Here is a 24,630-nt window from a genome sequence, read left to right on the forward strand (position 1 = left end):
GCATTTGGAAGAAGTTGCAGAAGCCTAATAAGTAGATGAATCAATGTAAACATTTAGCATCAAAACTGCCAGAGACATATTGCCTTAAAGCCAGTTTCTCTCTAGAGTTTAACTGCTCAATCTCTGACAACGAAGAACCAACTTGTTTTTTAGCTGTTCTTAAAATTGAGAATAATCATTGTTACGGTTTTACAACTCCTTTATTTTTTCAAAGATATAACATTATTTCAGTAGCACAGAGAAATGAAAATCTCATGCACATTTCTAATCAGAAATAACATTTCCATTGAGAACTAACCTTTAAAGCCATCCGGATATACATCAGGCAGAAACTTAGTACTGATATCTCCCTGGACAAAGCGTGGATGGATTATCACTTCCCGTAGTAAGGAAATATTATGGGCCACACCTAAAAGTAAAATAATGTTTAAGTCAGGTTACCCGATTAAGTCCTGGAAGAGACAAGGAAACCTAGAACAAAATAGACATGCTAGGCAGATACTTTTAGAGGGACTGGTGCCTCGGGTGGGGGGAAAGCTAGAAGCACTCAAGTACAGAAAGACCCAGATGTAAAACATCTGAATAAATGATATTTTATAGCACGACACAATCATTCATTGTGAAAGTCAGTTCAGCATAATCAAACACGAGAAACCTCAAGTGAGGCATACATAGTCAACCTTCACAACACACAGTGTTTTCCTTTAACAGAGACAATATCACTAGAAACTTCCACGGGACAGAGAAGAGAAACATTTTCAAGGTCAAAACTGACACTCTTTTTCTGTTCTTTCACTTCTGAACAAAATACGGACATCTTCCTGCTTGTATGTGGAAACAATTCAAAGACTTAAGAAACCGTTCAAAGACTACACTTTCCGCAATAGTGAAAATGTTTTAGCTTTTTGTTTACTCGGAACCAAGCCCCTCTTAGCATAAAGAGGAAGACTAGATATTACTACTGATTAAAGACTACTTCCTAGATCAGCTCTTTGGGAGAACAGATGCTTTGGGGGTAAGTTAATGAATGCCAGAGAACGCTCTGGTGGGAGCCACAGTACCCACTGAACCACTGATTTTTTAACTGAACATAATACAGTGAATCCATAATTCAGTGAAACAAAGAAACGAAGAAATAATTTTTGAATACTTTTGGCTTATGAACAAGAAAGGCCACACACAACCCCCCCCAAAAAAAAGTCTGTAACAAAATTAGTGCAAATGTACTTATACACACGCACACACACATTCTCACATACCTGAGTGAGTACAAATAATAAATAAACTTTCTGGCCTTATGAGCATAATGAAAGCCAAGGGTCTCTGGCAGAGCTGCCAGGGATGCTGAAAAATATGGCTTTGTGAATTAAACAAATGAAAATAAAACACCACCACCCTAAATGGTTTGATCAAATAAAACCTCCAAAAGGTTAAGGACAGCAAACGTGCCATTTAAAGGGGAAAGGGTGATATAAGGAAATAGGTCTGTTTCAGTCCCTGGAAATTTAGAGAATCTTGGAAGGATGGAAGAATGTGGTGGCAAATAAATCATCCAACCCCCCCCTTCCCTTGCAATTTCTCAAGGGCCTCCAGTTTACAATATTACCGTAATGAAAAACCAGATGAAATATTTTGCTGTCCTGAATTGCTTTGCCAGGAGTTCCCAATATGGTACTTCTGAGCTTTACAGTGCCCGCTGAGGCCTCTCCTTGTGCCACTAGGTGTTTTTTTAGAAAATGGGGAGCTATGTGGAGCTTTTACCCAACAAGGATTATGATTGGTTGCTGAAGATTTGCTTGGCTGAGTAAACTTTTTTTTTTTTTGTAATGCTGCTTTGGCCACAGCCCAAGGATCCTCACTGTGCCACTTAAGCTGTGCAGTCATTTTGTGACTGGCTGTACTTCCAGTTGGGAGAGCCAGCTTGGTGTAGTGGTTAGGAGTGCGGACTTCTAATCTTGCGAGCCGCGTTCGATTCTGCAGCCAGCTGGGTGACCTTGGGCTCGCCACAGCACTGATAAAACCGTTCTGACTGAGCTGTAATATCAGGGCTCTGTCAGCCTCACCCACCTCACAGGGTGTCTGTTGCGGGGAAAGGAAAAGGAAGGCGAATGTAAGCTGCTTTGAGACTCCTTCAGGTAGAGAAAAGCAGCATATAAGAACCAACGCTTCTTCGTCTTTTGGCTACATCCACCACTCGGTGTCAGAATTTCAAAAGGGCCCTCAGGCTCAATAAGGTTGGGGACTCCCAATATTATACAGCCCCAAATGAGGTGATAATTGATCACTAGACATTGGTCTGTTTATGTTTACTGACTACCCTCAAGAGCCAAAATCAAATAGCATTTTAATTCAACCCGAACTACAAGCAAAACTCCTGCGATCAGAGACTCCTGTCAGCCTTTGTAGAGTTCAAAGAGAAGAGGGAGCACATGGCATTCAGACAGCGGTATCAAGGCGACGCTTTGCATATGTAAATTAGCGCTCTAAGCCATGTATTTTCCCACTGTTGCAAGGACCTATAAGACTATCTTGAACTCTCTCTAAAATCAAACAAAAGCCAACTTAACTTTTTAAGAACATTAATAACTGTAGTGCTACAACCTCAATGACAAGATTTCTAGTACCCCCAGGCATAAAAAATTTCAAAGTATGATTTGCTATTTACCATGACCTCGGTGAAAGTTCACAAGGTATCCCCCATGTGTGTGGATAACTATGAGGCTACAGAAATCTGGACCCCTAGAGGAGTTTACTCCAGGCAACCTGCTGCTTCCAAAACACCAGCCAGACATTAACCCCACATTCTCACAGGATCAAACAGAGGCCAGCCTGCCTGCACACTGAACTATATATTACATCCATCCCACAATGATATTTCCTTCTGCACCAACTTAAGGGGGTGGGTTGGGGGTGGGAATCACACTTTGTAATCCAAGCAACCGAAACCAAAGCCTCCAAACCTGAAGAATAATCACCTCTGGTTTGGTCTGGGTTTGATTCACGATGAAAAAAAGATGGCTAACAGAAAACAAGACTAATGCTGCAGATTTGGTACTCTGTGCACCAGGAGAAGAAATATGTCAAGGCCAACGTGGTCAGCAAATGTTTTATTCTAGTGTGCTACACAGAACAGAAAAGGCAAATAAAACATATAAAATTAATTAATTAATTAGAAATAAATGAAAATGCCAACATTGCATTTAAATAATCTGTGGAGATTTTTTTAAAAAGCAATGCCCCAAACATCTGGAGATTTTTTTTTTTACAAAATGTATCCCTCTGAGGTAGTCCTTTTCTTAAAGTTTCTAAAACACTACCACCAGCTACAATTATCAATAGCAACTTTGCACCCTGCCTGTCCTCAAAAAGACCTCAATGCAACCCAGTGAAACGGGATTTTCCTATTTTATCCTTACAACATTTCTGTGAGGTAGGTTAGGCTGAGGCAGTGACCAGTCCAAGGATACCTAATGAGACAGAAGGCTAAGGAGAGATTGAAGCACAGCTCTGGTCAGAAATCTAACACACTACTCAGTGTAACACAACTTCTCCACTGGATTCCTGTGGTGAGTAAATCTCTTCCAGGTGACCAGGCAGGAAAGTGTTTCAGTTTACAAAGCAAGCTGAACCTCCCCCACCTCCAACAGACTGTCTACAAGTTGAGAGCTTTCAAGGAATCGCTAGGGAAGAAGGAGATAAACCGTTGAGAGATTTCCTTTACCACTACAGTGCGTGATCTCCCGGTCTAAATGAAAAGCTTCCCATAGCTCTGAACCACAGCAACCTAGCACTACTTCACAATTGCTATAGCCCAGGGCTACAGAGTTCCTTTTCTATCCCCAATATGAAAAGTATAATGCACAAAGCGGTGGCTGGGCATTAAAAAAAATGGGGCAATATCCTCCTCCAATTCCCTCCTGCCTGCTTGCTAACTGTCATAAAATCATAGAATCATAGAATAACAGAGTTGGAAGGGACATCCTGGGTCATCTAGTCCAACCCCCTGCACTATGCAGGACACTCACAACCCTATTGCTCATCCACTGTAACCTGCCACCCCCTTGAACATTCACAGAATCAGCCTCCCCGTCAGATGGCTGTTCAGCCTCTGTTTAAAAATTCCCAAAGATGGAGAACCCACCACCTCCCAAGGAAGCCTGTTCCACTGAGAAGCCGCTCCAAATGTCAGGAACTTCTTCCGGATGTTTAGATGGAATTTCTTTTGAATTAATTTCATCCGATTGGTTCTGGTCTGTCCCTCTGGGGCAAGAGAGAAAAACTCTGCTCCATCCTCTATATGGCACCCTTTTAAATACTTGAAGATGGTTATCAAATCCCCGCACTGTAGTCTCTTCTCCAGGCTAAACAGACCAAGCTCCCCCAACCTTTCTTCATACATCTTGGTCTCCAAACCCCTCACCATCTTTGTTGCCCTTCTCTGGACACACTCCAGTTTATCTACATCCCTCTCCAACTGTACTGCCCAAAACTGAACACAGTACTCCAAGTGAGGCCAAACCAGAGCAGAGTAAAGCGGTACCCTCACCTCCTGTGATCTGGACTCAATACTTGTTCGATACAGCCTAAAATCCCATTTGCCTTTTTAGCCAGGTTTGCAGGTTTGGTACTCATTTATCCCATGGCAAGTTAGAACCTGTGCATCAGTTCAACATCCTACCAATGCACCACATTTCCAGAGTAACTGTATGCTGGACCGAAGGCAAGATTTTAGTAGCCAACACAACATCTTCAGCCCAGTTATTTAAAAAAAAAAAAAAAAAGCAAGCTAGTCTTCCCAGCCAATGTAACCTGCAAGAAGATGGACTTTCATTCCCTAGTACAGAATCTGAGTACTTTGAATCACAGTAAAAATTATACTTACTCTTTTAATATTTTGGAGGGAAAACCTGCACAGACTTACCAACCTGTCTTCTTTCATCAAAAAGTGTATCAATATCATGTATTATAAAATTATACAGAAATTGTATGATCACAGCAATCTACAAATCATAGACTTTAATTAGTACAACTCAGTAAGCTGTTGTAGCTCATCATTCATGGGAAACATTCTTCAGAATAAATATTTACTGACACTAAACATATTCCGTGTTGATTAGCCCTTTTTACACTATTAAGCTTCTGTCAACTTGACATTCACAAAACACAAATCTGCATTTATCCATGTAAACTTAATTGGTGTCCTACATGTCTCTCCACAGATAAACAATTCAATATATTTAACTTGCTGAGAATTTTAATTGTGTTAAGTGGGATGGAAAGAACTTTATTTGCGTAGTTATTAGTTGGAAAAGCATTGCATTCATTTTTATGAGAGATTTAACCTGCGTAATGATAATTGAGCACCGTTAGTGTGCAAGACTATCTTTTAAAATGCACTGTACACGTCTGCCCCCTTCAAGGATCGCTGCCTTGTTGTGGCAAGGGGGCTTGCGTAGTTCAGTGAAGCTATGAGCTATGCCGTGCAGGGCCACCCAAGACGGACAGGTCATAGCTGAGAGCTCTGACAAAAGGTGATCCACTGGAGAAGGAAATGGCAAACCACTCCAGTATCTTTGCCATGAAAACTCTATGGACAGTTCCAATAGGCATAACGATATGACGCTGGAAGATGAGCCCCTCAGGTCGGAAGGTGTCCAATATGCTACTGGGGATGAGCAGACGGCTAGTACGAGTAGCGCCAGAATGAATGAAGCGGCTGGGCCAAAGCCGAAAGGACGCTCAGTTGTGGAAGTAACTGGTGGCGAAAAGACAGTCCGATGCTGTAAAGATTTTTATTCCATAGGAACCTGGAAAGTCAGATCCATGAATCAAGGCAAGCTGGACGTGGTTAAACAAGAAATGAGAAGACTGAACATCGACATTTTAGGAATCAGTGAACTAAAATGGACAGGAATGGGTGAATTTAATTCAGATGACCATCAGGTATACTACTGTGGACAAGAATCTCGCAGAAGAAATGGAGTAGCCTTCATAATCAATAAGAGAGTAGGAAAAGCAGTCTTGGGATACAATCCCCAAATGACAGAATGATCTCAGTTCGAATCCAAGGCAAACCATTCAACATCACAGTGATCCAGGTCTACGCCCCAACCACTGCTGCTGAAGAGGATGAAGTTGATCAGTTCTATGAAGCCCTACAACACCTTCTAGAAGCAACGCCCAAAAATGATGTGCTTATCATCATGGGGGATTGGAATGCTAAAGTAGGAAGCCAAAAGATAACCGGGATAACAGGCAAGTTTGGCCTTGGAGTACAAAATGAAGCAGGGCACAGGCTGGTAGAATTTTGTCAAGAGAATACAATGGTCATAGCAAACACTCTTTTCCAGCAACCCAAGAGACGACTCTACACATGGACATCACCAGACGGTCAACACAGAAATCAGATTGACTATGTGCTCTGCAGCCAAAGATGGAAAAGTTCTATCCAGTCAATAAAAACAAGACCAGGAGCTGATTGTGGTTCAGATCATGAGCTTCTTGTTGCAAAATTTAGGCTTAAATTGAAGAAAGTAGGGAAAAGCACTAGGCCACTCAGGTATGAACTAAATCATATCCCCGACGAATACACAGTGGAGGTGACAAATAGATTTAAGGAATTAGATCTGATAGACAGAGTGCCTGAAGAACTATGGACGGAGGTTCGCAACATTGTACAAGAGGTAGCAACTAAAACCATCCCAAAGAAAAAGAAATGCAAGAAATCAAAATGGCTGTCTGAGGAAGCTTTACAAATAGCTAAGGAGAGAAGGGAAGTGAAAGGCAAGGGAGAAAGAGAAAGATACACCCAATTGAATGCAGAATTCCAGAGAAAAGCTAGAAGAGATAAGAATGCCTTCTTAAATGAACAGTGCAAACAAATAGAAGAAAACAATAGAATGGGGAGGACCAGAGATCTTTTCAAGAAAATTGGAGATATGAAGAGAACGTTTCATGCAAAGATGGGTATGATAAGGGACCAAAATGGTAGGGACCTCACAGAAGCAGAAGAGATTAAACAAAGGTGGCAAAATTATACAGAAGAACTATACAAGAGCGAGCTTAACATCCCTGATGACCACAATGGGGTAGTTACTGACCTGGAGCCAGACATCCTGGAATGTGAAGTCAAATGGGCCTTAGAAAGTCTGAGCAACAATAAAGCTAGTGGTAGTGACAGCATTCCAGTTGAACTATTCAAAATCTTAAAGGACGATGCAGTAAAAGTGCTACACTCAATATGCCAGCAAATTTGGAAAACTCAACAATGGCCACAGGATTGGAAAAGGTCAGTTTACATTCCAATCCCAAAGAAGGGCAATGCCAAAGAATGTTCAAACTACCGCACCATTGCACTAATTTCTCATGCTAGCAAAGTTATGCTCAAAATCCTACAAGCTAGGCTCCAGCAATATGTGGACCGAGAACTTCCAGAAGTACAGGCAGGATTTCGAAGAGGCAGAGGAACTAGAGATCAAATTGCCAACATACGCTGGATCATGGAGAAAGCTAGGGAGTACCAGAAGAACGTCTACTTCTGCTTCATTGACTATGCTAAAGCCTTTGATTGTGTGGAGCACAACAAATTGTGGCAAGTTCTTAAAGAGATGGGAATACCAGAGCATCTTATTTGTCTCTTGAGAAATTTATATGCAGGTCAAGAAGCAACAGTGAGAACTGAACATGGAATCACTGACTGGTTCAAAATTGAGAAAGGAGTTCGGCAAGGCTGTATACTGTCGCCTTGCCTATTTAACTTGTATGCAGAGCACATCATGAGAAATGCGGGATTAGAGGAGTCACAAATTGGGATCAAGATTGCAGGGAGAAATATCAACAACCTCAGATATGCAGATGATACCACTCTAATGGCAGAAAGTAAAGAGGAACTAAAGAGCCTGTTGATGCGGGTGAAGGAGGAGAGTGCAAAAGTTGGCTTGAAACTCAACATCAAGAAAACAAAGATCATGGCATCCGGCCCTCTCAATTCCTGGCAAATAGAAGGGGAAGAAATGGAGATAGTGACAGATTTTATTTTCCTGGGCTCCAAGATCACTGCAGATGGGGACTGCAGCAAAGAAATTAAAAGACGCTTGCTCCTGGGGAGGAAAGCTATGGCAAATCTAGACAGCATCCTAAAAAGCAGAGACATCACCCTGCCAACAAAAGTGCGTTTAGTCAAGGCTATGATCTTCCCAGTTGCAATGTATGGCTGCGAAAGTTGGACCATAAGGAAGGCCGAGCGTCAAAGAATTGAGGCTTTTGAACTCTGGTGCTGGAGAAGACTCTTGCGAGTCCCTTGGACTGCAAGGCGAACAAACCGGTCAGTCCTAGAGGAGATCAGCCCTGACTGCTCTTTAGAAGGCCAGATCCTGAAGATGAAACTCAAATATTTTGGCCACCTCATGAGAAGGAAGGACTCCCTGGAGAAGAGCCTAATGCTGGGAGCGATCGAGGGCAAAAGAAGAAGGGGACGACAGAGAATGAGGTGGCTGGATGGAGTCACTGAAGCAGTAGGTGCAAACTTAAATGGACTCCGGGGAATGGTAGAGGACAGAAAGGCCTGGAGGATCATTGTCCATGGGGTCGCGATGGGTCGGACACGACTTCGCACATAACAACAACAACGTACACGTCTGACATTTAATACATGCTTCATTGTATTAAGCTAGTAATGAAATGGGGGAGGGGGTTTCCTGTTGCATTCAGCTTTAAAATATACCTCCAGAAAATACTAAAAAAGGAGAATACTACTTATTCCTCATCAACAGAAATCCACAATCACTTCACATGTGTAAAATATAAGCATGCATGCAAAGAGATGACAGATTCCTCCCGTATCAAGTAAATTAGTGACAGCAATCCTGCCCACAATTTGTGCAGAGTTATGTCCCTTACCTTAGCGGTCCCCAACTTTTTCCGGTTGAGGACTGCCTCCGGGGTTGAGGGAGAGCTGCCAGCCCGGCCATGCGCATGCGTGTTTTTGCCAGCAGGGGGCGCTAACGCGCATGTGCGGCTGCAGCTGCTGGCATGCCGGAGGCCGTGCCTGCCTCTTCCCCCCACTCTCACAGCAGGAAGCTAGCCGGGCCGCGAGTGAAGCGGCCGCTTTGGTGGTAGAAAACATTGAAATTCCCATTATAGTTTCTGGCATCAGTCACTTTCATGGATGTTGAAGCCAAGGCGGCCAAATTGGGCCTTTTGTGCACAAGCCTACTCATGATCCCATAAGGGGTGGCATTCAAAAGCACTATGCATCGATTATTATATGCACAAGCATTGCAACAAAGAAGTATGATTTTTTAAAAAAAATTAGCAGGCATCGCAGGATCTTTAAATTGTGCCAGAATATGGAGGAAGGGGATTGGTTGCCTGAATTGATTGACAGGAAGAAGCATGTTGGGAAGAAGCCTCTTCCAGCAGCAGGTGAGAAGGGTAAGACATGCAAAAAGAAGGCAGACAAAGGCAAGACAGCAAAAAGTTGAGGAGGGCCCGGAGGGGGGGGGAAATAATATCACGTTTTGCTATTCCGCGGGCACTTTTTACTAAAGTGCAGGAATGTCCACATTTTTACTGGAGCCATGGCCCTGTTTAAAGGACCTCCAAAAATAGTTACTATATTCTTGCTGTGCGCTTTCCTTCCACCCCCAGCCATAAAGTTCAATACAGCTACTGAAAAATGCCACGACTCAAAAATAGACGTGGGGTATGCTGGAGCCCAGCATTGGAGACTAAATAAGTAGGAAATGTCCCTGCCTCATTTCAATTCACTGGTTGCTGGGGAGATATTAGAACCTTCATCAGTAAACAGGAAGAGCCTCTTTCCCTTTCTTGAAAGCTTAAGAAATAATAACATGAGAATTATAGAAAGATAAAAAATGGGACACCCAATACATTTATTACAATAGGGGAGAACAAAATGAGATTGCTAAAGGAACTCTATAAATGATATTTGTTACTCTTCAGTTCCTTCTCCTGCTGTTTTTTCCCAAAACATTTTCCTGTACTTTCCACACCACTCCCACTACCCACAGCTCCTCTTTGTTTCTATTTAATCTACCCTGGGTCGAGTTCAGCCTTACTTTATATCTCTTTTCCTTTGTTCCTACTGTTAACCGCGTATGCCCCCTGAGTTTCAGTTCTTTGACATTTCTGTTTTTGTCTCCTCTTGTTCTTTTCTTCCATGTGCCCTCTAATAATAATTCCTGATCTGCACCCCAATTGTTTTCAGTGCAGCTTCTATTCCATCATCTGTGACGGACTTGAGGGGAAAAGAAAGAGAGAAGTTGCTTTGATTTACCCCGGGATCTATATACTAAGGAGATCTAATGAAGACACTGTGTGGAGTATTTGATCATGGTTGGGGAAAGTACAAATTTTTCCCTACTTGTTTTTGAACACAGTCATAAAATGGGCCAAGACGATGACCTCTAAAGCACTTTCAAATTCTGTGAACTATATGTTTGTAAACAACTTCAGAATATCACACTCTAGGTCTATTGTCACTGACAGTGTTCTTACTATTGAGTTGGGCCTAGATTGGAATTGATTCCAACATTTTATTTCAGTTTTTTTCAGTAAACATCCTGAAACAAACCTGAACCTACTGTGTGTGTAAGTTTTTAACATGCACTGTATTCATACAACCTGCATCCACACACTAATACACGTCCCAGATCAGTAGTGAAACTTCTGCTAAAAAAAAATCTGTTTCAGAGGGCAGCCACGTTAGTCTGCAGTATAACAGCTGGATTCAAGTCCAGTAGAACAGGGATAGTCAACCTGTGGTCCTCCAGATGTCCATGGACTACAATTCCCATGAGCCTCTTCCAGCATTTGCAGGCAGGGGCTCATGGGAATTGTAGTCCATGAACATCTGGAGGACCACAGGCTGACTAACCCTGCAGTAGAACATTGGAGACCAACAGGATTTTAGAGGAATGAATCTCAAGAGTCAAAGTTAATTTAAGCTTTGCCTCTCAAAACTTATACTGCCAAAATGAGAAGGAAACAAAGTTATCAGCATATTTTTCAAGAAAAACAAATCTGAAATCTGTGGCCATTTTGAAATGTAAACCCTTCTGCAGTCCCAAAGCCATTACTAGGAGTACAATGGGTCCCTAATATTTCAGTTCCGCCATGCAGCCTCAAATTTAGAAATCTGTTGATTTTCTGCATTTGATAAGGACTCCCTGGAGAAGAGCCTAATGCTGGGAGCGATTGAGGGCAAAAGAAGAAGGGGACGACAGAGAACAAGGTGGCTGGATGGAGTCACTGAAGCAGTAGGGGCAAACTTAAATGGACTCAGGGGAATGGTAGAGGACAGGAAGGCCTGGAGGATCATTGTCCATGGGGTCACGATGGGTCAGACATAACCGCACCTAACAACAACAAAGGGTTGCCAGTGAGATATAGGGCAGCGAGGAACCTCAATGGAGTATAATGCTATGGAATCCACACTCCAAAGCAGTCATTTTCTCCAGGGAAACTGTTCTCTCTTGCCGTGAGATGAACTATAATTCCAGAGGATCCCCAGGTCCCACCTGGGTACTGGCATCCCTAAATGCAAAATTTGACGTGGATAATATACCCCCTCCAAGGGTCTCTCTCCCCCGCACATACACCTTTACTTCTGCTCCCTTTAGACCTGGATAGGGTTGCCAAACTCCAGGTCAGGACTGGAGTTCTTCAGGAATTATAATTGAATGCCAAATTTCAGTGATCAGCTTCTCTGGAGGAAATGGCACCTTTGGAAGAGTCTCAAATTGAAGTCCCTTCTCAGGCCTTGCCCCCAAATCTTTAGGAATTGCCCAAAATTGGCAACCTGTGGTGTCTGAAGATGTTCCAGGATTACAACTGATCCCCAGTCAACCTCAGTGGAGTATAATGCTATGGAAGCCACCCTCCAAAGCAGCCATTTTCTCCACGGAAACCGATCACTTTAGTCTGAAGACAGGCATCCCTATTTATGTTTCAATAACTGATTCTGGTAGGCCAGACTCACTTCACCATGGGGCAAGGGATCAACTCCTTTCAAAAGCAGCCTCACTATTGCTCAGCTTCACAGAGTGAACCATCCCTCATATGCTTGGTTAGAGCTCTGGCTCTTGACAGCAATTAGGGCCAGTTTTCCCTCTATTTTTCCCCAGCACAATGTTATGACATGGAGGGTGCCTGAGAACTGTAAGACTTCCTTGAGGCCTACAGGGCTGCTCATTCCTCAGTCTGAGGTCTAGGACTGGTCCTCTCTGGACCTCTCACAGGACTGATCTAAGATCCATTCTAAGTACTTATGTGTGCTAGAAAATACACATCTCAGGGTTCCCTGTACCTGGAATGCAACCATTTCAATATCCCTGAGCGGTTTAGAATCCTACAATACAAACCTGCTACCACAGTCACAACTAGATAAGTTGCAGAGAAGGGAACACTGGGATGGCAAAAATAGGGCGGGGTTAAATATTCTGTATTCATGAAAGTAAGGCAATCAAAAAGTTCTATAAACATATTGAGCTTACCATTATTCTCAGACCTGCAAATACATTAACAGTTTAAGTCAGCCTTTTTCAGCCTTTTGCCCATGGAGGAGCCCCAGAAATAAACTTTCAGGTTTGAGGACCCCCCCCCCCAAGGAAGTGATATCAGCTGGCCACTTCCCTGGAGGTGACATAACTCCAGAAGTGACATCACCTCCCACACCCTTTGCCTTCCTTTTGCTCCCTCTTCCTGCCTTTACTGCCACTATGGCAGCTCCACCTCAGGGAGGCTCGAAAGAAGGGGAGGAACTGAGAAAACAGCCCAGACCTCCCATATTACAGCACAACTACACACACACTTTAATTTTTATACCCTGAGCCCCTGGGTGGAGGTGGTCAGTTCCCTAGCTTTTGGCCAAGTCCATTAAGGCAGGAGTGGAAAGGCTGCATCCCCCCCTGGAGCTCCCGCGGGCTCCTGGAGGTCCACAGCCCCTTGGTTGGAAATCCCTGGTTTAAGTGCTGGCCTTCTCTCTCTGTGTGTGCCATAAGAACTCAGGTTATTGGGCCCATTAATATCTCCAAATAAATTATAAGTTTAAAGTCAGTCAGTCAGTCAGTCAGTCAGTCAGTCTCTCTCTCTCTCTCTCTCTCTCTCTCTCTCTCTCTCTCTCTCTCTCTGCCACTATGGCAGCTCCACGAATGTCCTGAAAATGTCAAAATTAAAACCTCGCAACAGATCCCGAATTCAACTAGCAATCAATGCATCTGCCTCAATACCAGCTGGATATGGGCTCTCCATGATGTTCTTGTGAGAACCCCATTTCGTCCTAAGGTAACTTACTGCAGTCCCAGATGAATCAAATTTCCCCATGCCCTATCTCAGGGGATGCCCTATGCCCCATGCCCTATCTCCATGTACACTTATCAAGACAAGTGTGTGTTATGCTGGCACTCAACATTAAAGATGGATATTATTTTCGCAATTCTTGTCACTAGTGAAGGACAGAACATTATCTCTCATGCGGAGCGGAGCCATCCATTAGACCCAGATTATCAAAGATCCAGTGGAACCAGCGATCCTATTAAACCTCATGTTTATTGCAGACCCTGACAAAAACAGGACTAAGCAAATATTAAAGAGCTGCATTTAGAAAAGCAACTGGGAAGAGAGTTGTAATTTCACTATGTCTCAAGGTTTTTCAGCAGCTGGATGGATTTCTACAGAGGGACACATATGCTGAGGCTCTCAAGTTACTACTTTCTGTGAAGAAAAGGTCATACAAGCAGTGGAGCAGCAGAAAAAAAAACCTGTCTACACTTCTCTCTTTTAATGCACTGATTTATCGAAGTTTAGCAATGGGGGTTAGGCGAAAAGACATCAAGCAACTGGAAATCCTGCCGTGCTAGAATTACACAGCCATCTCTAATGGATAAAAGTAGACTCAAAAGCAGAAAACTTATTTTGGGAAAGAAGGGGGGGGTTGAAACTCTGCTGCTAAATTTTATGAAACCACCATCTTTACTATTAATACACAACGAGTAATAAACATGTATCAAAATTAATTTGGAGGAGGAAGAAAATATATACCGTGTTTTAGACTGGCACTCTGTACAGGAGCCTTTCAGTAAGCACCTAGTAAGCACCCACAGGCACTTACAAGTGACCGCACTGGAGCATGGCCCCTGCAGTTTGCCATATCATAACTGTGTTCTTTAAACATTTTAATCAGAAAATATCCCTCCCATACATTGCATGCTTATTGCTGCAAAGCCAAATGCATTATATGCATTGACAAACACATTACAGAAACTGCAGGTTTCCTTATCTTTAAATCTTTAAAAAACTAAAAAAAAAAAGAACCTAACTTGAAAAAAGATCAACCAGCTTTTCAAAATGGTATCTTGGGAGGGGGAACATTATAGGCAATGCTTACACCCAGGAAACACTGTATGCAGCTGCTTAGGAGGGAATGAAAAGACCAGTGTGGTGTGTAAACCAGCATGGTGTAGTGGTTAGGAGCGGCAGCTTCTAATCTGGTGAGCTGGGTTTGATTCCCCACCCCTCCACATGCAGCCAGCTTGGTGACCCTGGGTTAGTCACAGTCCTCATAGTGTTGTTCTCACAGAACAGTCCTGCCAGAGCTCTCTCAGCCCCAGCTATCTAACAGGGTTGTGGGGAAAGGAAAGGGAAGGTGACTGTAAGCTGCTTCGAGAATCCTGTTAGAGAAAAGCGGCATATAAAAACCAACTCTTCTTCAAAACAGCTTTGGAGGGCTACAGGATTAAGAATCAGGGAACCAGACTCAGGTGCAAGAGAAAAGGAAATTGTTCTGCTAATCGAGCTTGATTACAGATAATTGGGGTTTTTATAGGGATTTTATTGTGTTTTAACTGTTTATGTTGTAAACCGCCCTGAGACCTATTTGGAGAAGGGCGGTCTAAAAATTAAATAATAATAATAATAATAATAATAATAATAATAATAATAATAATAATAATAATATCTACTGCTATGGAGTTGTACACTCACTATATAATTTTTACTCTGTAAGATAAATTATTATTTATTTATTTTATTGCATTTGTGTACCGCCCTTCCCTAAGGCTTAGGGCGGTTCACATAGAACATAACAGAACAATACCTTTAACTGATTATTATAATATATAAAGATAACAATAGTAATAACAATAAACCAAGAATAACATTCTAACAGTGAACAATCTAACAGGCCCATGGTTGGTCAGATCTGTCACATGGGTTCAAGGGAAGGAGGATTGGGGGCCCTGAAGATGTTGTTTGGTTTCAGATGATCTCAATCAAATGCCTGGTGGAGGAGTTCCCTTTTGCAGGTCATATGGAACTGTTTTAGTTCCATCAGAGTCCTGATCTCATCAGGGAGCTCCTTCCACCAGGTGGGGGCCAAGAAAGAAAAGGCTCTGGCCCTGCCTGAGGTCAAGGGAACTTCCTTGGGGCCAGAGATCTCTAGCCGGTTGGAGGTGGCAGAGTGCAGGGCTCTTTGAGGGGCGTAGGCAGAGAGACAGTTTCCGAATCAAATTTAAGCAAGTTGCAGAAGTCTAGCCTAGAGGTGACTGTCTCATGGATCACTGTGGCCAGGTGTTCCAGGGCTAAGTAGAGCACTAGTAGTTTGGCTTGGTGAAGGTGGTAAAAGGCCAGCCGCACTACTCTTGTGACCTGGGATCTTAATGTCAGTTTGTTACAATTAAATGACTGGAATTTAACTACATTTTATTCATTATATCAAAATAGATGTGCTGCGTAAACCCTTGTTTTCTTAATTTAACATGTGTTTCTCTGAACTGCAAATTATTACATTTAAGCTTTTTTTGTCCATATGACATCAGCAAGCCACGCTTTAATAATTACCTCTTATTACATAATTGTCCAAGGCCTCTTCCATTCGTTTCAGAGCTTCAGCTCTATCGGATCCATAGGTGATCAGCTAAATAAGACAAAAAAAATCTATAAATTATATTCAGCACTAATCCAAGCTGTCATTTGAGATAATGGGGTGAATTCTACCCTTATCCTATCACTCCCTTGAGCGAAGTACAAAGCTTTCCTCCAGCCTCCATTGGAGGAAGAGCTACTTAAGTTGGAGGAGGGCTCCTTGAATTATGACCAGATCCCAATAATCCCAATTCTTCTACCCAATCCCCCACCACAAACCACTATGATTCTCAAAGCTTAAAGGTTCAAACTATTTAGAGATATCCAGGTCCCTTTTTATGAAGCAAGCAAGATGTCATAAAATCATATGTCCAGTTACTTACTTCCAAATGATGAAATCTGACAGTATACACCAGCCTTATTATTAAGCTAATAAATTACTTTGCCTATTTTGCTCTAGAAACATGTCATGTCCATGGCCCCTTAATGTTACAGCATCAAATAATAAAGCAAGAGAAACTCCATATAGCATCATGACTAATCTCTCTGTGCTTCTTCACGTGATTATTATCCTTTGTAACACTTTCTTATCAGGCTTTTACAAAATTTATATTTTACTGGATTAAAAAAAAAAAAGCTTACTTTTGAAATCATGGGATCATAGTAAATGCTGATTTCACTTCCTTGTTGTATGCCGCTGTCAACGCGAACCTTTTAAAGAAGGAAAGACAGTTTTACCAAGAGTAAAAAGCCTTTTGGCTTTTGGAGTTGCATCAGTAAACTGAACCCAATTAATTACACTGCTAGGTCTACTAAAGAGCCTCTTGTGGCGCAGAGTGGTAAGGCAGCAGACATGCAGTCTGAAAGCTCTGCCCATGAGGCTGGGAGTTCCATCCCAGCAGCCGGTTCAAGGTTGACTCAGCCTTCCATCCTTCTGAGGTCGGTAAAATGAGTACCCAGCTTGCTGGGGGGGGGGGGTAAATGGTAATGACTGGGGAAGGTACTGGCAAACCACCCCATATTGAGTTTGCCAAGAAAACGCTAGAGGGCATCACCCCAAGGGTCAGACATGACCCGGTGCTTGCACAGGGGATACCTTTACCTTTACCTTTAGGTCTACTAGTTAGAATCATAGTTAATTTTATCACCGCTGCTACACTTAAGAATTAACCTTTCTACTGATTTTTTTTCTATTTTTGTAAAACACCTCAAGAACCTCAGTTATGAGCAAGGCTATAAATATCTTAAATAAATCAATTACAACTGATTTTACATAGACATCCTCCAATCTAGAACTCTCAGTGTGGGCTAATTCTGATTAAATCACCAATCAAAAATGCACATAGAGAGATACAGAGAGATACAGAAGCTTTTACGGGCATAATGAACAATACAAGTAGGGAGATACAAAGTAAAATTTTTTTAAAAAATCAAGCACTCAGTTTTGTTAAAAACAAGGAATTAATTCTAAAAACCTTGCCTAAAAATGCTGCAATACGGGCGGTTTGGGCAGGATCCCTGCTATCAAGTAATTTATTAACTATTACAGTTTCATCACTGTGGAATTGAAGGGAGGATAGAATGTCAGATATCACATGGCGGTATAAAGAAAACTTGGGGCAAAACAAAATACTATGAGGAAGAAGATCGGAAACCATACAACCATGAAAACATGCATATAATTATTCCTATAACTGATATGTATCAAAAATGGCCTCGCTGTGTAATTTCCCCCCCTGTGCCCCACTGTACCCAATATCCAAGGGCTCCAGTAGGGGTACAACTGAAGCACATCCAGCAGGGGACATAGGGTTCTGCTTATCAGCTGTATAGGAGTACTGATCTTCTAGCGTTTATGTCTGAGACACTTTCCTTTTGTATCTCACCCTCATCTGAGGCATATTTTTCTTCTCATGATGGCATTCCCTCGAGGCTGTAATGTTTACACAGCTTTTTCCACGACTCTGCTTTATAAGGATATAGCCACAATTCAATTCCTGGTTCTGCAACGCAGGGGTGGGGTGGGGGACACACTTGGATATTTCTTTTGAAAAACCTGATAGCTCTTGGCCAACAAAACTTAATATTATTGCTGATATTGGTTTTCATCTGTCAGTGTGATTTTCGCCACAGCATTGCTGAGGTTATTCATATGCATTTTTCAGTGACTAATTCTCAAATAAACATTTGTTGAACTTTTTTTTTTAATTAAGACTAAGTTTACATATTGGTTTTGAAAGTTTTGGAAACCACGCAAAACAAGTCAAAATTGCTAACATCTCGGGAATCTGAAGGAGGAAAACCAAACGCAGATAACACAGAATACCATGCTTGGGAGTGGCAGCAAAAGGGGGGGAAAGGCTAAGAAACTTCCCTTCAATCTTCACCTGGGGGGGGGAAAACCCTTGTAATAAAACAGCTCATCTGTCTGCAGCAAGGCAGAAAGAGGTCAACCCAACGGCTGTTAGGCTTTTAGATTTTAATTTAGGCAATTATCAAGGGGCCAGATGTAGAACCTCTTGTCTACGGTAGCCACATGAGGTCACAGTGATGACTTTATTATCCAAATGACATGTCCTAATAGGCTTTATTCTCTGCAATGTAAACTGCTTCAGATTTTTTTTCCTAGTAGAAAAAAAATTAACTGTGCCTTTATGATAGTACAATTACATGTTCATTAATGCAGGCTTCATAACTGCAGCAGCAGCTGTCTGCCACATTCATTAGAAAAAACGCCAAGGTGCCTTAGAAGCACTACTTCAATCATCGGTGAGATCTTTTTCCTTAACAATACTTCAAATAGACTCAAAAATCTGGAAGTCTTGCCATGTCATGACCAACATGGCAGAGAAGGAAAATCTGATTGCTCAGCTTACACTTCTACAACATCTTTACCATGAAATCTCTTCCTGTGGATTAAGTCTTAACTAAAATAGTCAGGACAGAAGCAAAACAAATCTTCTACCACCAGCATAATAGTTTATCATCAGCCTTTCCTTCGCCAAATTTCCAAGCCACTGCAGCTGCCTCAGCACAGGCTGCATATGGGTACTTCAAGTTGTTCCAGTAGTAGCCATAGTTGCCGTTCTCTGATTTCCATTGTCAGCCCAAAGTAGGCAGCTTTATTTGGTAAATCAGGCTCACCGTTCAAATTTAAACAGAGTTACACCTTCCTAAACCCACTGACTTCAATGGATTTAGAACAGTATAACATTCCACAGGATTTCACTCTCAGTCTAGTGCTTCCCCCCCAACCCCCACAATTCCCCTAAGAATGGTCTTAAGCAGGGCTGCTGAGAGCCACTATGGGACAGCAGTCAAAGATGACCCATGTGATCCTAATCAGAAACAGCAGTTCCACAGGGCCTGCAAAAGGGAGCTCCTCCACCAGGCATTTGGTTGAGGTTGACCCGAACCATCGCTTCCAATTGGCTCTCAGGCCCACCCCCTCCTATTACAACCGCCACTAATCTGCCTAGCCCACTGGGTTCCAGTAAGAGCTGCGCTGAGGCTCCTTTGCAGTTCTATCATATTATTGCTGTTATGATGTTATTGTTGTTGTTGTAGTGTTATTGCTGTTGTCACGTGTTACCTCATGTTATCTGTATCTGTTTCCTGTTCCCTGTAAACTGCCCTGAGCCTTCGGGGGAAGGTGGTATATAAATATTCCCTCACCCCAAATATACAAATATTATCAGCTTGTTGCTACCTTCCATGAATAGAATAATAATTGTTCGCTGGGTTAGAAATGTTAAAGGAAAATGGGCATTATTAAAGAGCAGATTGTACTTTACACATGGGCACCCATAAGTATTTTTTCTTAGCAAGCATTTTCTTTTCCCCCAAAAGGGGAAACAAAGAACAAGTTTCAGAAACAAAGAACAATTTCTGGCAAGTGATCAGAGTCCCGCATCTGTGCTGAATTTATAAAATAACTGTGGACCCTGGATACTGAAATTCAACTAACTCTAGTTCTCCCCTCCCCATCTGCTGCTGCCACCTTAAGACAGAATGAAAAAGAAAGCAGGAGAATGGAGAGAGAGCACTTCATCCTCCTCTCCCAATCAGAATGTAACATATTTCCTATTCCTAGGCCTTGCTGCAGTTAGCTGGATCCTGCCAGGCTTTTGGCTGGGACCGATGATATGTTAACATATAATGGGCCCCACTTATCTGTCTCTCCACACCTACTACAAAACATCTAAAACAGTGGTCCCCAATCCCCGGTTCGGGGACCGAAGCCGGTCCGTATATCAGTCAGTACTGTGCCACAGCTCATCCTCGTCCTCCTCCCTGGCTGCCGCCTCGGGGGCTGCCCTGCCACTCTGCAGCAGGCTCACCTTCGGTGCTCTCTAGCGGCCGCCATGGCTGGAGCTCCCCCTTGGTGTGGCACTGCGCAGCTGCTGCTGACAGTGCCTCCCAGCGGGTGGTGGGAAGTCAGTGGCATCGGTGAGAAAGCAAATGGAGCAGGGGCTCAGGCGGCGGCAGCAACATCCCTTGGCAAAAGCCTACCCCCCCCCCCGGGCCTCAGTAAAATTGTCAAGTATTGCTCGGTCCCCAGTGATAAAAAGGTTGGGGACCACTGATCTAGAACATAGTTGGCTTGGGCAGAAGGAGAAGTGGTTCTACAACATGGGTTGCTGATACTGAGATTTTAAATTGAATTGTTTTAAATGAATTTTAAATTTAGTCTGATTATTTATTATGTATGTTGGTCCTGAGTTGGCCCATTGGGAGGCTGGTATAGAAATTAAATAAATTAATAAACTCAAGGTATGACTGTGATAGGGTTTTATTTGCATATAAATATGCAAAGCACGACTGTAGCCTTAAAGTCCTTTCCTCGTTTCTCCTTGATTTCCTCTCCCCCAAATCCATCCAGCATCCATCCTTTTCCATTCACTAGATCCAAGGGCTCCCATCTTTTTTTCTTAGTAACTCCTACTCCTGTGCATCTCACAGCAGCCTGAACTGCGGGATCAAGCCAATAATAAGTGTTTGCTCTGTTTTCTCCATAGTTCCCTCTTTCTTGGTAAGTTGCCCACCATATCTAGAACACCAATTGCTTTTTAGAACCTTACCTTTTTCTGTGATGCTCACTCTGAGCAACTGTCTGAATACTTTTTGGGCTCTCCAGCATCCCAATATCAGTTTTAACAGCTCTGACCCCTCTCTCATATTCTTCTATGGAGCAGGAGATGTTCCCCCTTCCCCCACCTCTCCCACTGCTTCCAAATACTAGGGGTTCATTTCCCAGATGACAATCCTGTTCTTGTGGTCAAGAAGCTTGTCTATGCAGCTCAGGAAAAGAAACAGGGAACCAAGCAAACGGTGGGCTTTTTGCAAGGCAGATCATGCAAAAAGATGACAACGGACAGACAAGGAACTGGCTGCTGCCATGCAGATCATCCTACAAGGAAGAAGGAGCACCACGTGCTGCCTTCCCAGCCTGTAGTGTGAGTCTTGCTGTCTGGGCAGGCGTAAGAAGGGAGAAGGCCAAGGAATCTGAGCCAGTTCCCAGCATCCATCTGTCACTCTGTATTAGGGGTGAGTGTGTGTGAGAAAGAGAGGGAGAAAGAGAGAGATGGCACCAGACAAGGCAGGTATTCCATAGAAACTCTATACTGTGGTGGCCCTCAGAAAGCCCCAGCTGAGGGCTCTCCAAATTTTATTCCCTCCAGTACCCATATCTCAGTTGCCGTGATCTTAAGGGTTTGAGTTACAAAAAAAAAAAAAAAGGTTTGGGAACACCAGAAATCAATAAGGTATGCCTGAATTGTATTCTTAGTACTTGGTTCATAAAGTGGTGGCAGTTCAAATATCAGTATGGAATCTACTCACTCTAGCATGGTCTCAATAGGTACTGAGATTCAAACTCTTTCATTCACTTACAGTGCCATCCTAAGCAAAGTTGACATCTTTCTAAGCCCATGGCCTCCAATGGACTTAGTAAAACGTACAGCTGACACTGGGCTTCAACCCTAAGAACAAATTGTGTGTAAGTCCCGCTGAATAAAATGGGACTTACTTCTGGATGAACATGCACAAGATTGCACTGTTTGTCGCAGAAACAAAACCAGCCTTTAGATTACTCTTTTATTTCTTATTGCTTCATACGCACTAGGGTTGAACTCTGCCAAAAGCAAAGCTGTGTTGCCCCCAGATAAACAAAATCGTTCAGTAGCGTGGTGCTGAAAGAATGGATAACACAGAAGTCATTTCTATACATTCCTTCCTTCTCCTACGAACTTTCTAGCCTAAAACAAGCCAACCATCTTTTGATAAATTCGTGATAAACAACATTTCTATGTCAATAAGAACACTGAAGCCCCCCAAAAATAATAGTGTCCCTTTCCTGACCTCATATCTCTTTCAAAGAAAATGCTGAAACACAACCTGTACTATATTATCCAGGTTTCTGGGTAGAATCATTTTCTCATAATCATAAAATTCTAGCAACCTGCCACATTAATCTCTTATTAAAAGTTTCCACCACTGTAAAAGAAAGAAAAAAAAAAACGAGTGAACCCTATTCGCTAAATAAATATAGCTGCTCTATTTTTAGCAAGGTAGTGGGAGTCCACATGACGGTAACAGCCTAGCCACTCTGTATGTGATCCTCAAAACCACTGGTCTTAGGCTTCCAGCATAATTAAAATTTCTTCTATCAGTATTACGGTGGGCCACGTGACTCTTTCTCCCACCCTTCATTTTCAATTCACCTCTCCCCCTAAGCACAAGTCCCAACCCGCCATGTCTACCTGACAAGTGACAGCCCAATCTGATTAAATGCTTGCAAAGGAGGGGACTCATGGGCCTCCATGACAGGCCAAAAGTGATCACCATGGAGATACATAATTACAGCTGTCAACGCATCTACTGTCCTGCTGGCATCAATTTGATTGCTCCCAGCAATAATGATAGACAAAGCTTAGTATGCACTCTCTTGCACCCAATCACTTTATCTATTCCGTGGTCCATTTAGCTGACATGCAACATTCGCACAAGCAAATAACAGCAGTAAGCAGAACATTTAAGGCATTTTAATTGTTTTTTCTTTCTCTGGATGGCTCACAAGTGCAAATGTTATTACATAAAACTCCTGCTGCAGCATTAATTGAAGAAAGATTTGGTGGGACAAAGACTGTAGGGGGTACAGTTTGTCCATTATCACTTGTACTTTCAACAGGTTTCATGTTTAGAAAATTGCAAATTGCAAAAACTTGGCGAGGGCAAAATATTTGACATCCTGTTAGCTATTATAACGTGGTGAAAAACCCTCAACCTGCCCCTGATGTAATTACTGAAAATTCTTTCTTAGTTCATTTGGGTTTCATTAAATATGCTTAAGATACATTCTCTACGTAATAGCTCTCCCCCCATCCCCCCCCCACACACCCCATCTTCCATTCAACATCACAGAGTGCCTGCTAAACCTTGACAATTTGTATTTCTGCTTTAAGCTTTGAACACAGCATGAAGCCTTAAAGCCCTAGAAAGGGTCAGGTCCTCTCTAGGAAGCATATGGGCAAAAACAATTTAAGAAGTGAAATAAATCCTATATCCAATAACATCACCAAATTTAGGATTCAGCCTGTAATCTTTCGCCATTTTTCCCCATGCAAGCAATCATGGTAAATAATCATATTCACAGATGGTATTGGCTTGTCATTTCACGATGCCGACACCATGCCATATATACGCACTTATTACTTTGACTACCTTGATTATACGGAAGAGGAGAGATGCCCTTGTCCTTTTTTGTACAGGTTGTTAAACAACCACTCTAAACGGACAGTCTACAACACCGAGATGTGTAATAATCACTTTTCATCAACTGTAGCAAATTGCATTTGGCTTTCAAAGCTTGAAAGCTAAACAAATAGGATTGCTCCTTGTTGGAGCATTTAGCAGTTTGCAGCACTGGGCAATCTGACATTGCCTATGTTTCTTTTTTTGTCGTGATTCTCCAGGTTATGACTGCTAATATTTTTTTCAAAACAGGATTGCATGATATGTACAAAGAAAACAAAAAAAACAAAAACAAGATAGAATGTGCAGATTGCTCAATAGGTCTGTTGGTTTGTTTTTAAACCCAAGGCTCATGTATCTTATTTCCAATTATGGCAAGCTAATAAAATTAACTTCCGCTTCTTTCGTTTAACAAAAGCATTTTAAGGTGACTGGTTTTAGAGGGTGCTGAACACCTATGGCTTCTATTGAACTCAATGAGATCTGTGGTTTCTTAGCATCTGTGAAAATGAGGAGGAAGGAAGCATCAGAACTACTTACATGGGGCACATGCAGCGGCTCTTTGTACTGAGACAACCTACCAATAGATGGCAGTCCAAAAGATTTGTAGGGATCCTGAAATGAAATTCAAATGCAGGGTGGTATTAACTTAGTAAGACAAAGCACAGGAAGTGAGGTTAAGTCACTGGGAAGCCAGCAGTTTCCTCCACTTTAAATTTTGAACCAACTATATTTTGTTTTCAAAATGACTTATTTTGGGGGGGGATATGAATTTGCTTCCTCCATTCAAGCCATGGAAGGTTTGTTAAAGCTAAAACCTTCCTGCTGTGCCTTTATTAAACCAAGGGCAATCTTTCTAAGAGGGAACACAATAGTAAGGGCATGGGCAGGGAACAAAAACACATAACACAAAAAGAAAGCCCTCCCCAAAAAGAAAGAAAGCAGACAAGTAGTTGTGGAGTTTTACTCAAGCTCCAATGCTTCTAGGAACACATC

The 24,630-nt window shown here is 42.4% G+C and overlaps 1 protein-coding gene across 1 annotated transcript in view; it reads right to left on the reverse strand.

Annotated features, from left to right (window-relative positions):
- Positions 1-24,630, reverse strand: part of PCCA (propionyl-CoA carboxylase subunit alpha) — a 279,452-nt gene that overhangs the window by 137,488 nt on the left and 117,334 nt on the right. The window contains exons 14-17 of the mRNA XM_077343823.1: positions 24,175-24,249; positions 16,525-16,593; positions 15,859-15,934; positions 299-409 (exon numbers count right to left, since the gene is read on the reverse strand). Of these exons, the coding sequence (XP_077199938.1) occupies positions 299-409; positions 15,859-15,934; positions 16,525-16,593; positions 24,175-24,249 (331 nt within the window). The remainder of the gene's footprint in view (positions 1-298; positions 410-15,858; positions 15,935-16,524; positions 16,594-24,174; positions 24,250-24,630) is intronic.

The sequence above is a fragment of the Paroedura picta genome, chromosome 6 (genome assembly GCF_049243985.1).
Source record: "Paroedura picta isolate Pp20150507F chromosome 6, Ppicta_v3.0, whole genome shotgun sequence".
Lineage (NCBI taxonomy): Eukaryota > Metazoa > Chordata > Lepidosauria > Squamata > Gekkonidae > Paroedura > Paroedura picta.